At 32.3% G+C, this 14,963-nt stretch overlaps 2 protein-coding genes across 2 annotated transcripts in view; one reads left to right on the top strand and one right to left on the bottom strand.

Moving 5' to 3' along the window:
- Positions 1-7,343, top strand: part of LOC110658698 (phosphatidylinositol 4-kinase alpha 1) — a 31,736-nt gene extending 24,393 nt beyond the window's left edge. The window contains exons 19-26 of the mRNA XM_058136806.1: positions 435-512; positions 655-702; positions 4,012-4,184; positions 4,270-4,465; positions 5,036-5,176; positions 6,061-6,269; positions 6,585-6,746; positions 6,849-7,343. Coding sequence (XP_057992789.1) covers positions 435-512; positions 655-702; positions 4,012-4,184; positions 4,270-4,465; positions 5,036-5,176; positions 6,061-6,269; positions 6,585-6,746; positions 6,849-7,107 — 1,266 coding nt within the window. The 3' untranslated portion in view covers positions 7,108-7,343. The remainder of the gene's footprint in view (positions 1-434; positions 513-654; positions 703-4,011; positions 4,185-4,269; positions 4,466-5,035; positions 5,177-6,060; positions 6,270-6,584; positions 6,747-6,848) is intronic.
- Positions 7,344-10,550: 3,207 nt separating this feature from the next.
- LOC131173898 (polyol transporter 5-like) lies at positions 10,551-12,933 on the bottom strand. The gene is made up of 3 exons (XM_058136583.1): positions 12,553-12,933; positions 11,860-12,206; positions 10,551-11,767 (listed from the first exon to the last, which is right to left on the bottom strand). Exons 1-3 carry the CDS (start codon positions 12,707-12,709, stop codon positions 10,694-10,696), a joined length of 1,578 nt encoding a protein of 525 aa, XP_057992566.1. The 5' UTR covers positions 12,710-12,933; the 3' UTR covers positions 10,551-10,693.
- Positions 12,934-14,963: the final 2,030 nt, after the last annotated feature.

The raw sequence follows: 14,963 nt of genomic DNA, 5'->3' as shown, positions 1-14,963 counted from the left end.
AGTCTAAATTTACCTAAATTTTGAAGGGGTTCTGTTTGGTGTTGGCAAACTTAAACCAACTTGAAACTGACTTTGCCTTTGTGATATGCTACATGAAAAGAAAGTACTTGCGCCTTTTTTATGATTTACATAGCTTGAGATGATACAAAAGCAAATTGTAGCAGAGACTTTTTTTTTTTAAAAAAAATTATCTGGATTGTTTTCCTTCTTTTTAAAATTTCTCAGGCTAGTCTAACATTAGCCGTTAAATATTGGAACAAGTCTGAAAATTCAGGTTAATGGGTGTTTGATAATTAGGCTTTTAGTTTTGTTGGTTTACCTCAGTCCAACTTCCCAGAATCGCAGATTAGAATGACATTATTGTTCGTGCTATATAGCACTGCAAAAGTATGTGTATTCTAATGCATTCTATTTGTCCTGAAATGATTTTGCAGAGGTTAGTTGAAGGGTATTTGCTCAGAGCTGCTCAAAGAAGTGACATATTCGCTCATATTCTGATATGGCATATACAGGTGTGGAAACACTCATATGGTTACATGACTATAATTGCTGTACTCTTAACATTTCCATAATGTTGTATGAAACTATGAGGAAATACATTGTTTTCCATTCTCTTCTCTTGATTTCTATAAGTTGTGGACTTGTGAATCGCAGGGTGAGACGTGTGTACCGGAAGGAGGAAAAGATGCTATCTCTGGAAAGGTATGCCCTGATGGCCATTTTATTAGAAGTATTTGTACCAAAACAAAAACAAAAAAACAAAAAACAAAAATATCAATCAAATAATTTGACAACATTTTTATAATTTTTTGGTGCTTTTTCATATTTTAAAGCTGTTTAAAGATTACTTTCAATGCAATCTAAAACATTTCTTCCAATTTATGCAATGAGATGATTGTCAGACCATTCACCTACCTCACAATTACTGAGGTATTTGTGATTGGATTAAAATACAAGAATAGATGGGCCAAATTTTGTGGACAGTTGTTTCTCATTTTCGAAACATAAAATGGGGTCAAGTTCAATTAGCCTCCAAATTTGGGTCTTGTCCAATATTAGTCCTCAATTTTCAACAAGAAGTAAAAATTTTGGATAAATTGCAAAATCCCCTTGACACCCTGGTTGTTGTTATTTCTAATTTACTCAAAAGTTATTTACTTCACAAATGGTCCTTACCATGTTAGACTCAATTAAAAAATGCAAGGGTCAATTGCTATAAAGTCTCTAGGTTTTCCCATTATTTGCTAGTCGCTCCGTCTGCTAAGTAATCCCTCCATCCAAATGTTCACGTTTTTACCATTAGTCAACTCTGTGGAGGAGAGAGACAAGTTTCTAATTCCAATTTTACCCTTATCTCTCATAACAACTTTTCTCCCATTTCTCTCTCCATCCTGCATCTCTCTACCTTTCTACCTTTCTTTCTCTCCATTTATGTCTCTCTATCTTTACCTCTTTCTTCCTTGCATCTCTCTCTCTCTCTCTCTCTCTCTCTCTCTCTCTCTCTCTCCTCTGCATCTTCACCACCCCCCCCCCCTCCAAAAAAAAAAAAAAAATGCAAACTCAACAAACCCAATAGAAAATGAATCAAAATTAACTACAAATCAACAAGTTCCAAAAATTCTAGGATTCAAAAACAAGATTACAAATCGACAATTTCCAAGAATCAACAATCATCATTCTTTTCATGCCTAGACTCCACTCCTTACGCAAAGATCTCTAGTGAAATTAGATATATGGCAACTGATAATGAGGTTTAACAAACCTGATTTAATCCTTGTGCAATTATTTATCATAGACAAATCAAGCTAGCGAAAATCTAAGACCCTTAAAATGCTTGAAATGAAAAATTGTAGTAAGGTTATAGTCGTTGGCAAAATCAAGCTGAACTTGAAGTGAAACTAAGTAGTAACCATTTCCAAAATCTTTGATTATAAGCCGAGACTTCCATGGCTTCCTTGAAAGATCAGTCTCAAAGTAATCCCTAGCTAAACAGCGAGGATTCATGGAATCATCCTTTGCTTGGAAAATAAATTCATGATTATTCACTATGATCAACTTAATTGAATTGTGGTTGTGGGTTTTGTTTTGGGTTTGGGGAATTTTCTTCTTGGCAAGGCGCGCTATACGGTGAGTGCTAAAAGGGGGCCTATGTTTTTAGTATGGGAAAGCAATGGCCATTAGTTGAGACAAAGGGATAGAGGGGAAAGAACAAAGGGTTGGGGTTATTGGGTTGAAGAACAAAGGCATGGAGGGGTGAAGGGGAGAGGGCAGGGGGCTAAGGGAGGGGGATATGGCTAGGGAGAGGACAACAAATTTGAATAAGGGTTTTTAAGAAAATGGGTTAAGCCTAACTCACCCCTAAAACCTTGATGAAAGGGGGAGGAGTGCTTATAAGGGGTAAATTACACCTAATCCCAAACCAATATATGATATTAACATATCTCTCTCATGCCCAGGACTAAACAATTAGAGTATGAAACACTTACAGAAGGTTCAATATTAGTTAGCGAGGCTCTGATCCCATGCTAAATTTAGAGGGAATGTTGAACAATTTACACTTTAATTTGTTCTTAATATGGACTTATATAAGTGGTTGAGTTGCTTTACATATCAAAATGACTAGTAATTTCAATGTGGCAACCTAATCATTTATATTTTGCTCTTTTGTTTTCTATATTTTCAATGTGGGACATCTAGCCTAATTCATTTTCGAACAACTCTCTCTTCAAGTGTAACCACATGGTTATTACTAGATAATTAGTAAATATTAACCCAATACGAGCTTAATTTTTCAGTCTTATTGGCGGTTGAAATCCACGATCCAAACTATGCTCTATACCATCTTAAGAAAATAGCCTGGACTTAGCTCACCCCTGAAAGCTAGCTCAAAGGGGGAGTGCCCAAGCCCTCTCCAAACCGATGTGGGATATTAGCAAGAATAATTTGGTTTTTCATAATGGACTAGTGGTAAAAATCCTTAAAATTGGACAGAAGGACTACTTAGATGGCGGAATAGAATGTTAGGGACTAATGTAACTATCAAAATTCAGGGGCCAACTAGCAAATAATGGGAAAACCTAGGGACCCAGAGTAATTCACTCAAAATTAAATATTCTTTATGCATTAAAAAATTATTTGGAAAAACTCATAATAATAATAATAATAATAATAATAATAATAATAATAAAGTTTTGAGTTTTTTTTTTTAAACTAAATTTCAATAAAGACAACTTTATGATTCTCCCTCCCCCATGTCCCTTTAAACCTTACTTTTTGCTTATAAACTTCCGAATCATACCTTGCTTCTTACTTTCTTGCTTTGCCTTTTACTGTCTTTGCTCCTTCATTTCCTGGGTTTATAGCTCCAGCTTTTTTAAATGCCTGGGAATCAGAGTGATCCAAACTTGGTTGTTATTCAGTGGCAGCCTGGTAGGTGAGAGTTTAGCCTCTTTCAGTTCATGCCCAATAGCATTGATCAGTTTGAACGTGAGTGATTTTATAATTTTAATTAAATATGTGGTATGGCATGAGGAGAGATCTTCAAATCAATCTCTACCAAGCCTAACAGCTGAATTAGTTGCCCTTCTTCCTTCAAATCTTCAAAGAATGGAAGAGCGGATTCAATTCCGAGTTGAGTTCGTTTTTAAGTTTGATTTTAAATCTTTTATTATCAATCTTCCATATACTTGCTCTTAATTGATGTATAGAATTAGCAGCATCCACTTGTGCTTAGTCATGTTTTATGCTGCCATTGAGCTGGGAGGATGAGAATGTAAAAAGAATGACCATAACCTGCTCTGTACATTAACAACACTGTTCCATATCGCATTTATCTGTTTCTTCTGGATATTGATATTTGATTTGTTAGACTTAGCAGGTGCGTGTATGTGTGTGTGCATGCAAATGCTTGCATATGCATGTATTTAAGTATCTGAAAAATATATTTGATAGTCCTTACACATTGCATAACATTCAATGCCTAATAACTGCATATACTTGCTGTTATTTCAGAATAGTTCATTTCAAGCGCTATTGCCAATTGTTCGGCAACATATAATTGATGGTTTCAATTCCAAGGCCCGTGACATGTTTGAAAGGGAATTTTCATTCTTTGACAAAGTCACATCCGTTTCTGGTGTTCTCTTTCCGCTTCCTAAAGAAGAACGTCGAGCTGGGATTCGGAAGTATACTTCTAACATGTTAATGCTTAAGTTCTTGTTTTATTTGTTTTGTCTTGCTGTTGAAGTTGGTATGAACTTGCCACAACAGGGAGTTGGAGAAAATTGAAATGGAGGGAGAGGACCTTTATTTACCGACTGCTCCTAGTAAGCTTGTCAGGGGAATACAGGTGGACAGTGGAATACCATTACAGTCGGCAGCAAAAGTTCCGATAATGGTGACGTTTAATGTGGTTGACCGGGATGGTGACCGCAATGATATAAAGCCTCAAGCTTGCATTTTCAAGGTAAGCTTGTGAACTCCTACAATGAAAATGCCGTGTATAATGTAATTTTAACATTTATATTTTGTTAATTTATACAATTAAGAAACTAAATGTACCTGTGTTTTAGACCTTTCAAACTGATAGTCTGAAATTTAATGATATTTTATATATGATTTTTTTTCCCATATACCAAATTTATTCTGTGGATTGTATTTGATATTTACTAATGTTTGATACTTGACTAGCCTTTTTTCATGTGTGTAGCAAATGATAAATTAGTGATATTTGATAAAGCATGATTGATGACACAATTTTTCCTGTGATTTATCGTTGAAATAAATATTTGTTATATAAGTGTTTTCTTTTACTTATTGAAGGAGTTTGATTAATTACAATTTATAGCTTAATTAATTACAATTAGTGATTCTTTTTTCCACCAAGGGTATCAATTATTAGATGATCTTCCTCTATATTTTGTATTCTCTAAAAATAATGTATATTGTGCGTTTATAAAATAAAAAAATTCTGAATTTAAAATTTTTACTTTCAGATTGAAGCTATATTCTAATAATTTATGTTTTCCTTCCTAAGGTTGGAGATGATTGTCGACAAGATGTTCTTGCCCTTCAAGTGATAGCTCTACTTAGAGACATATTTGAAGCAGTTGGACTTAATCTTTATTTGTTTCCATATGGAGTTCTTCCAACTGGCCCAGAGAGAGGTATTATTGAGGTGAGCTTTTATCTTCAGCCATTCATTTAATTGGAATGTGCTTTATCTGGAGCATTGTTACCTCAAGCATCCATATGCTGTGGATTTCAAACAACAATTTGATATACTCACTAGAGTGTGCTGTGTGTATGACTTGGGGAAGTTTTTCTTTCTTGAGCCATGGCAAAATGTAGCATGGTCATGTAAAATGTAACTGCTATTTTAGGATGAATCTTATGATTCAAGTTTTATATATACATAATCATGAATTGATTCATAAAATGCGTGATTATAAATTATAATGGATTTTCAACTTGAAAATAATTAGTAACTGGAATACCTTGGGAAAAAAATTGCTTGTGATTTACACTAAAATGGTTCAGGTATTTGTCGTTTATCAGGTTGCTTTGACTTCCTTTTTTAAAATGTTCTATGTTTTATGTAGAATGTGGTGAATTGGAATTTACAAATGGCAGTGAAGTTTATGGTAACTCTTGTATAAAATTTGTGCACATTGTGCCCCTATGTTCCCTTGGGCTGCATTGTTTTACGTTTCTGGATTACAATTCTTCTTGTGATCTACAATCTGCCTTTAGGCTTTGCAACTGAGTTCTTTATTCATTACAGTTTGAGGGGAGTTCGGGGTGAACTATAAGAGTTGCTCATGATTCTTTATTTGAGTATTTTTTGGTTGAACTTTTCCTGGAATTAATTAAATTTGTTGTCTAATTTACAACCAACTTCATATATGCCTATTACTCTGTCCAATGGTTCAGGCTTTCTGCCAATGAAAGAAAGTATGGATCAAGCTAACTCCATAAATTATCTCCTTTGTGAATATGGATCATCTGTATTATTGTATATGCATCTTCTTTTTTACTTGGTAGATATTTTTAACATTACAGGTTGTGCCTAATTCCCGGAGCAGAAGTCAAATGGGTGAAACAACAGATGGTGGTTTGTATGAGATTTTTCAACAAGATTTTGGGCCTGTAGGCTCTCATAGTTTTGAAGCAGCACGTGAGAACTTCATCATTAGCAGTGCTGGTTATGCAGTTGCCAGTCTTTTGCTTCAACCAAAGGATAGACACAATGGGAATCTTCTTTTTGACAAGTATGAGATCTTTTGTCCTTCCAATTTCTCCTTGATTTTACAATATTCTGATTTCTGAGTTGTAATGGCTGGGGAATCAATTTAATGCATTCACATCTATATACGTGTAATAATTTTAGTTGAAAAAGAAAGACAACATACCAAACACAAATCTCTATGGTCAAATTGCTCACTTTCTTGTTTTAGCTCTAGCCTATTTCAACTAATTCTCCTTTGTGGGATTTTGAGGAAGAACCAAAATGGAAAATAGAAGAAAAGAAAAGAAAAGAAAAAGATGGCGAGATATATTTAACGTTAATATACATGTCTATGCAGTTTGGGGAGGCTAGTTCATATTGATTTCGGTTTCATCTTCGAAATATCACCTGGTGGAAACATGCGCTTTGAGAGTGCACACTTCAAGCTGAGCCATGAGATGACTCAATTACTAGATCCATCTGGTGTTATGAAGAGTGAAACCTGGTTCCAATTTGTAAGGTATTATGCATACATTTTCTCGGTTTTCTCCCTCCCAATGTGTATATGGAAAATTTTTGAAGTAACCAAGTTCTTGATTCTCTCTTTCTCTCTCATCCACAGTTTGTGTGTCAAGGGATACCTTGCAGCCCGTCGTTACATGGACGGGATAATCAACACTGTGCTGTTGATGTTAGACAGCGGACTACCTTGCTTCAGTAGGGGTGACCCAATTGGAAATCTTCGCAAGAGATTTCATCCTGAGATGAGTGAACGTGAAGCGGCCAATTTCATGATTCGTGTGTGCACAGATGCCTACAACAAGTGGACGACTGCTGGCTATGACTTGATACAATATCTGCAGCAAGGCATTGAGAAGTAAATGGAAATCATATGCGATTGGGACATAAATGTACATGATTGCCTGTAATTTTGTAATTGTATTATTCAATCTTTACGGCTGTAATTCTTTTCAAGGGATTTCCACTATAGAAAGCTGAGTTAAAGGGTTCTAGAAACGGCGCTTCTTTGTAACCTAGTGGTGGGATTCCTGTTGAGGTTTGTAAAAGTACAGATTGTTTTATTCTTGTTACTAATGAAATTCGCAGTTCCTTAGAAGAGCAAAGGCACAAGTTGGCAAGTTGCAGTGAATAGCAATTATCAATTTGAATAACATAAAGAGTAGGCCGACTGCTGGAGGGATGGCAAGTTTTAACTTTAGCCTTCAAATGTTCACCTATAATGCAATAAAAGTGTGAGCCAGGACGGACATCGTGAATCGTACGACATTATTCTATGATTGTACAATGTTTTAACATGCGCTTATTCTATAAAAATTCCTTTGCCCAATCCTGTGGGTTTTTTTTTTTTTTATTTTTTATTTCTTCATGTTACTACTAATACATCCAATGCTTTCAAAAACATTCATTATATTTTGTGCATTACACTTAGCATTGGGTCCCCGGAGACATGAGTATGACCCCTGGACACATTTTTCGTTGTTCATGTGCCATTTCTCCTGAATTCAAGACAAGAATTACGTGCTTGCTTGCTGCCCATCAACTTCATGGCAATTGGATGGATTTTCACAGGTGTTTGATCGGATGAGTTTCGATAGTTTCTAAATAGATTTAGGTCGGTATGAACTTAAAAACTTTTATCTAATTCGATCTGTCACTAATTCGAGATGGATATCACGTAGCTTTACCTAAATTTATACCTAAACTAATTTTTTTTTTTAATAGGAATGCATGTATAATGCATGTGGTTTAAATATTAATATATATAAATATTTCAAATACAAATGTATATGTATTTGAGTAGTTAGTTGAATATAAATATTGGATAATGGGCATATGTTGATGTAGGTCGAGTAGAGCTCCCGCCTATATATGAGTATTTCATGTGGATTTGAGCTCCCTCTGGGTATGTAGTATATATGGGTGGGGTTGAGTGGATATTTTTATATGTGATATATTTGTGCATTTGGTATTGTAATAATTGGATATGATTATTGTTTTGGTTTTCTGATGTGACAGTGCTCCTCATTCTCTCGCTGTTCACCGAAATTCATCTCTATTAAAAAAATAATAATAATTAAATTTTGATGAATTGTCATTCTTTGATTATATTTAAAATTTTTAATTTTATATTAAATATTTAAATTTATCATAATAAATAAAATAAAATTTTAAAAGTTAACAATAAATTATAATATAATACTTAAAATTTTATTTAATTAATATATAAAAAATTTTAATATAATAAAAGAATATATATTTTATTTTCATTTTTAAATAAAATTTTATATTAAAAAATATTTTAATTAATTAAAATTAACGTAATTATTTTTTTATCAAGCCAAACCAATTTATATATCTAAATATAATTGTAAAAATAAATTTATACCTTTTTATAAAGTGATTTTGAAAAAAAAATATATAATTGAAAAGAGTGTATGAATTCCAGCATTCATTAAAAAAAAAAAATGCACTTTATATGTAGTTTACTCTAATTAATGGGTGTATTTTATTTAATAAATGTTATGATTCATGATAAATCAGGTTTAAAATAAATTTTTTAGTTGATGTTTAAAAAATTTTTGACATCCATTAATGAGTTCAAATTTTAAATAAAAAGAAATGGAAAAAAAAAATTCATTAAAACAATATGTATAGTTCTACAATTCTATTATTTTCTTTATAAAGAAAAGGAAGGGAAAAAAAAATACAATTCTATGAAAATTTGTGAAGAACACGTATATTTTATTTTTCCATTTTCACAAGCTTCTAATGTGAAAAAAGTCATAAAAATTATATAAAATTTATATATTTTAATATTATGTATCATATATTTTGATCCACATGATAAGGTGTACATATGATTTTTTTTCCAGTTATTAATAACTAATTTTTTTGAAAAACTTATTAATGAGTTTGAATTCTAATTAAGTGGAAAAAAACTTAATGTAATAATATGCTTGATTTTATCATTCTAATCTCGAAAAAGAAAGAAAAAAATCGATGAAAAAAATTTATATTTAAACTCAATTTATCATAAATTATGACATCTATTAAATAAAATACGTGCGTTAATTAAAGTAAATTTTATATAAAAAACATGTTTTATTTAATAGATGCTTCAATTCATGTGAGTTATATTCTTTTCAAAATTAGTTTGTAAAAAAGAATAAATTTATTTTTTACATTTTATATTTAAATACATAAATTTATTTGACTTAATTTAAAAGATAATTATATTAATTTTAATATTTTTAGTATAAAATTTCATTTAAAAATAAATATAAAGTATATTTTCTTTTTAAATATAAAATTTAATCAATGGCTAAAAATGTTAAATATATACCTATGTTAAATTATGATTATATCTAAAACATTTATTTGTTATTAAATAAAACTATAGATATTCTATTACATTTTATCATTAACTTTTTAAATATAATTTTATCTTTTCAAATATAATTATGACACATTTTAAAAATTTAAATATTTTATATAGAATTAAAAATTTTGAATATAATCCAAATTTGACTTACACACAATTCACCTTAAAATTTTGATACCATACTTATTCGATCGATTTTTTTGGCTAGGTTTTTATCAATACAGAGGTCAAGATGGCTGTTATAATTTAACAAAGGCTAAGGGTAGCATCAAACATGGTAAAAATAACAAAGATATTTTTATTTAAAAATAGATGCCAAAATTTGATCACATTTTATTATAAAATTCATTGAAAAAATCAAAAAAAAAAAAAAAAAAAGGAATGAGAAAGAAATGGTATGGGGTTTCTGGTTTTCACTTTCACATCATTAAACAATATCAATGCATGCTACCCTAGTAATGAAAAATTGCAAAGAAAAAAATAAAAATAATTTAAGCCTTGTTTGGTTGAGTAAGTAAATTAAAGAAATTAAACTTTTTCAAAAATATAAAGAATATTTTTATTTAATTTGAATATTAAATCAACTTTTCAGAAAAGTGGAATGCTGAGATTTGATAAATTACACTTTTATAATTAAATTAAATTAAATTTATTAATTTATGCTTTAATATATATTATTTTTTTATAATTTAAAAATAATTTATTTTTAAAAAAATTAATTTATATGTGAAATACGTTTTTATCATATTTCTTTATGTAAGAGAAGTAACTTAATTAAGTAGAGCTTTATAGCTTGCACTTTTCTTGTTAAACGTAATAAATTTACTAATTTACCCTTTCATTTGTTACACATTAAATTATTTTATGAGCATTATTTTTTTAATAATTTAAATATAAACTATTTTTTAAGAAATTAAATTTATATATTAAATACATTTATATTATATTTTTCACAAAATAACTCTCAAACAAGTATACTTCCTTTAAAATATATTTCACAAAAAAGTAGAATATTTTTAACCAAACAAGCCACAAGGTCTAAGCACCACACGTTACAAGGTTCATCACAACTGAATTTCACCGTTACTTTCACCGTCTTTATTACCTTCCTCGTGCTTCTTCAAAGCAGACCTCCACTTGATGAAATGACCAAAAAGGACCTCCATATCCTCTAATGTCCTCCCCTGAGTCTCTGGCAAACATGTAAAAAAGAAGCTCCAAGCCACTGCTGCAATTGCAGCGAACAAGAAGAAGGCCCCGCCTATTGTTATGCCTTTGTACAACGAAATAAATGTCGTTGATATTACCCCACTTGTTACCCTGTTGACCGCCGCTCCCATACTCGCTCCTTGCGCGCGTAGCCTTAACGGGATGATCTCAGTGGTGTATACCCACGCTATGGGTCCCAACCCTATTGAGAAGAACGCCACGTTCGCTAATACCATCGCGATGCACAGTGCAATAGCCCACGTTAGCTTCTCGTGCGAATGATCTATTATGGTCAACGCAAATCCAAGGGTTGCTAATGAAAATATCATCCCTCCTACGCTACTTAGAAGCAATGGTCTCCGTCCGATCCTGTCAAGCAAAAATGTCGCCACTAAGATGAAGACCGTCTTCACGAATCCAACGGCTACTGTAGCGAGTAACTTATCGTTGTCTGATGTGATCCCAGCCTTTTCGAAGATTCTGGGGCTGTATAAAACGACAGCGTCTATACCAGACGCTTGATGGAAGAAATGCATGCCGATTACGCATGCTAAGATATGACGAACTGACGGTGTAGGATGAAGGAATAATTCTCGCCATACACCTTCTCCGTGGGATTTTTTTTCCACTTGAACGACGTCGTCATTGCAGTCTTGAGGAATTCCTGCTGCTGCTTTTATATCGGCTAGCCTTGCTTGAGCTTCTTCTTTAGAATCAGAGGTCCTGTCCAGAACTCGCTTGGCGTCACCGAGTCTACCCTGGAGGACGAGCCAACGCGGTGACTCGGGCATGACTAGAACTATCACAGCAAGGACAACAGAAGGGATTGCACCAATTCCAAGCATGAATCTCCACCCCAAGTGAGTTGGGAGCTTTGAGAATGCAAAATTGGAGACGTAGCCAATCAAAATCCCAGAGTTGATAAAAACCTGTAATTGCAAAAAAAAAAGAAAAAAATCATGCAAATTGTTTTTCATGAAATGTTTTCCAAGATTTGGGAAGCACTAGTTTATATACATACTTCTGGAAATGAGGTGAGGAACCCACGAGACGATGCCGGAGAGACCTCGGCTGTGTACACCGGAGCAATCACGACGGCATAGCCCACCCCAATTCCTGCTATGAACCGGCCAACCATAAGGAAGGCATAGTTGGTGGCGAATCCCATTAGGAGAGCTCCGACGAAGAAAATACCTCCAGCCACTACGATGGTGTACCGGCGGCCAATCCAGTCGGAGGTCCGGCCAGCTGCAGCTGATCCCACGAGTGAATATATGTTAAGCGTGCCCACCAGGATTTCCACTTGAGTATCTGAAATTTTCAGATCATCCTTGATGTAGATAGCCGCTCCACTCATTACACCAATATCTACCGACCGAGAAAACATGTCAATTATAGTTGCGCATATAAACTCCCATTTTGTATGAAAACTTAACCAAAGTATACAGTGAATATAAATATAAATATTTAATTTAATAATGATTACACTTATTTTTATATAATTAATTATAATAATTAAAAAATCACAAAATATATATTTTCTCGAGAAACCATGTCCCTGTTCATGTTTTATTTTCAGTGGAAACATATGGAAACCATTCGAAATCCATTTCTTATAGTGTAAGAAATTAACATATAAACAGCGAAGAGAGTACTGTGCTATAATGATAAAGAATGGTTTAAGGAAAAGAAAAGAAAAGAAAAGAAAACTCACCATAACCAAGTAAGATAGAAGTCATGGAAGCCAAGGCTGCACAAGCAAGAGCAAACTTGTTTCTCTTGGGCTTCTTAGGAGGATCAAAATCTGCATGTGTTTTCTCTGCAGGTTGGCTGCTGGGATTGACATCCCTCTCTGCATTTAGATCTGCCATCTTTCTGCACCTCAAGAGCAATAGAGCAAGTGAGAGAGAGAGGGAGAGAGATTTAAAAGTGGTGTTTAGGGTTGTATAAGGTTGTTTTGGATAAACTCAAGCAGCCATGAAGAGCAGAAGTTTGGGGATGCTAGCTCCATGGGAAACTGGATTTGCTTATATAGACAAACGGCTTGGACCATGATCTTGTAATAACTATTTAGCTTTAAAAAAAAGTAATAAATAAATCATAATAATATCAACATTCTCAAAGCTCATTTGTTTAATTTGAATGGATAGTTTTTTTTTTATTATAACATTTACCGAATAAAAAAAATATCGAATTAAATTAAAATAAAAAATTATTATTGTATAAATTAAATCTTATCAAATTGAATTTATTATATTAAAATAACATATATATTAATTTGTTTTATTGAAAAATTGAAATTATACTGTGATATTTGAGAAAGAGGTGTGAATTATTAATTTTTCAATATTAAAAAAATAAAATTATATTTTAATTAATATATATATTTATAATCAACATAAATTCAAATGTCTATAATATAAATTATAAATTTATAATTGATTAAAGATTATATTACACGCAAGGGGTAATAATTTTCTAAAGCATATAAAAAAAGTTTTATTATATATAACTTAATATATTATAAATTATAATTTTATGCTTTAAGCTTAATAGCTAAGCTAAATAATATAAACGCGTGAGTTTTGACTATTTTGGCAGGCCCAAGAGGGGCATTATGATGTTGTTGTATTGTGGGCTTACGGCCCTAAGAGGGGCATTATGATGTTGTTGTATTGTGAGCTTACGGCCTTTGAATTAAGAAGTGTTATTTAAGCTGTTTTGCAAATCGGGTAAGTCCTAGGTGCATGAAAAATTTTATTAGATTTCTGGCATAAATTTATGGTGTCTTTAACTCTTTAAGTCCTTATTTTATTTTAATATTGATAAATTCATGAATATAATTATTTAGGTGATCTGAATCAACCCTCCTCCTCCTCCCAGCTGCCTCAGTGATATTTAATTAATCTATGAATAGATATTGATTTTATTTATAATTTCAATATTAATAATTTATATTTAAGACATGCTCATGCATTCACATATTTGTATGTATATATTTAGTTAAATGCTAAGCACGCTCTTTTATTGCATACTTTGTTGAACTTGTATGTGGATGTCGCCTTAAAGTAATTTGGAGTTGTGTACGTGTCTTGGTGTATGTATAATATGGATGTGGACTTGGATAGGATGGGTAGTTGTAGCTAGAGCTTGACTCGCTGGGACCCGATCCTTATACATAGATATCGAGGTGAGTATGACTTTGAGTTGATCTCGCTGGCTCTCGCATTTAGATTATTAAGAGAAAGTCCAGCTCAATTTAATCTTATTGACAGGCATTGGATTAAAAGAGCTGGATAAGGAATCAGCTCCCATATTTACATACAGTGATGTGACACACGGGTGTGTGAGTGATCTAAATTATCTTTTGTGCGAGTATTGTTTGAATCTGATTGAATATGTTTGTATATATTGCATTTCATACTTAGGGATGCATTAGTCTTAGTTATAGAAATTGTATTTAAAATCAATATCTTACTCTATGAGTCGAACGCTCACTCTTATTCAACTATTTTCCCCAAATGACAGAAAGATTTTTTGAGATTAACCTACTTTCTTTCTCACAGATTTACCAGCAAAAATTTTATTATGATTTTATTTCCTTACTTTCTAATATAGAACTTCACATGTGCTAGTAGTGTTCAAATTTTGATTTGGGACTGTAACAATTTATTTTTTTGAAGTTGTAAAGATATTATATGGTTATGTTGGTATTATGGAATGGGTGTTTGCTTGGATTAGGAAGTTGAGCTCCAATTGGATTATATATGCCTGTTTGAGAATTGTGAGAGTGAACTGAGCTCCCAAGATATTGATATATTGTGATTATAAGTCAAGTGAGCTAAAAACTCTCCCTTGGATAGTTCAATTTATTGCCGGACTCTGTCCATTTATTTTCTTAAAATTAGATTACAGTGATAGGCCTTATGGTTAGGCTAGGAATAGTTAGACTTACTATAGACTTTGGAGGCCTTATACTGATCCAAATCTTAGTGCCGATGTGGCCTAGAATTTGGGTCATGACAAATATATTATATATTATAAATTTATTTCAAGTGTTAATAAATAAATAAGTTGATTAATAAATTATTTTTTATTTATTTAAATTATTTAATATATACAAAT

This window comes from Hevea brasiliensis, chromosome 15, assembly GCF_030052815.1.
Source record: "Hevea brasiliensis isolate MT/VB/25A 57/8 chromosome 15, ASM3005281v1, whole genome shotgun sequence".
Classification (NCBI taxonomy): domain Eukaryota; kingdom Viridiplantae; phylum Streptophyta; class Magnoliopsida; order Malpighiales; family Euphorbiaceae; genus Hevea; species Hevea brasiliensis.
This window is presented reverse-complemented; position numbering and strand designations above follow the sequence as displayed.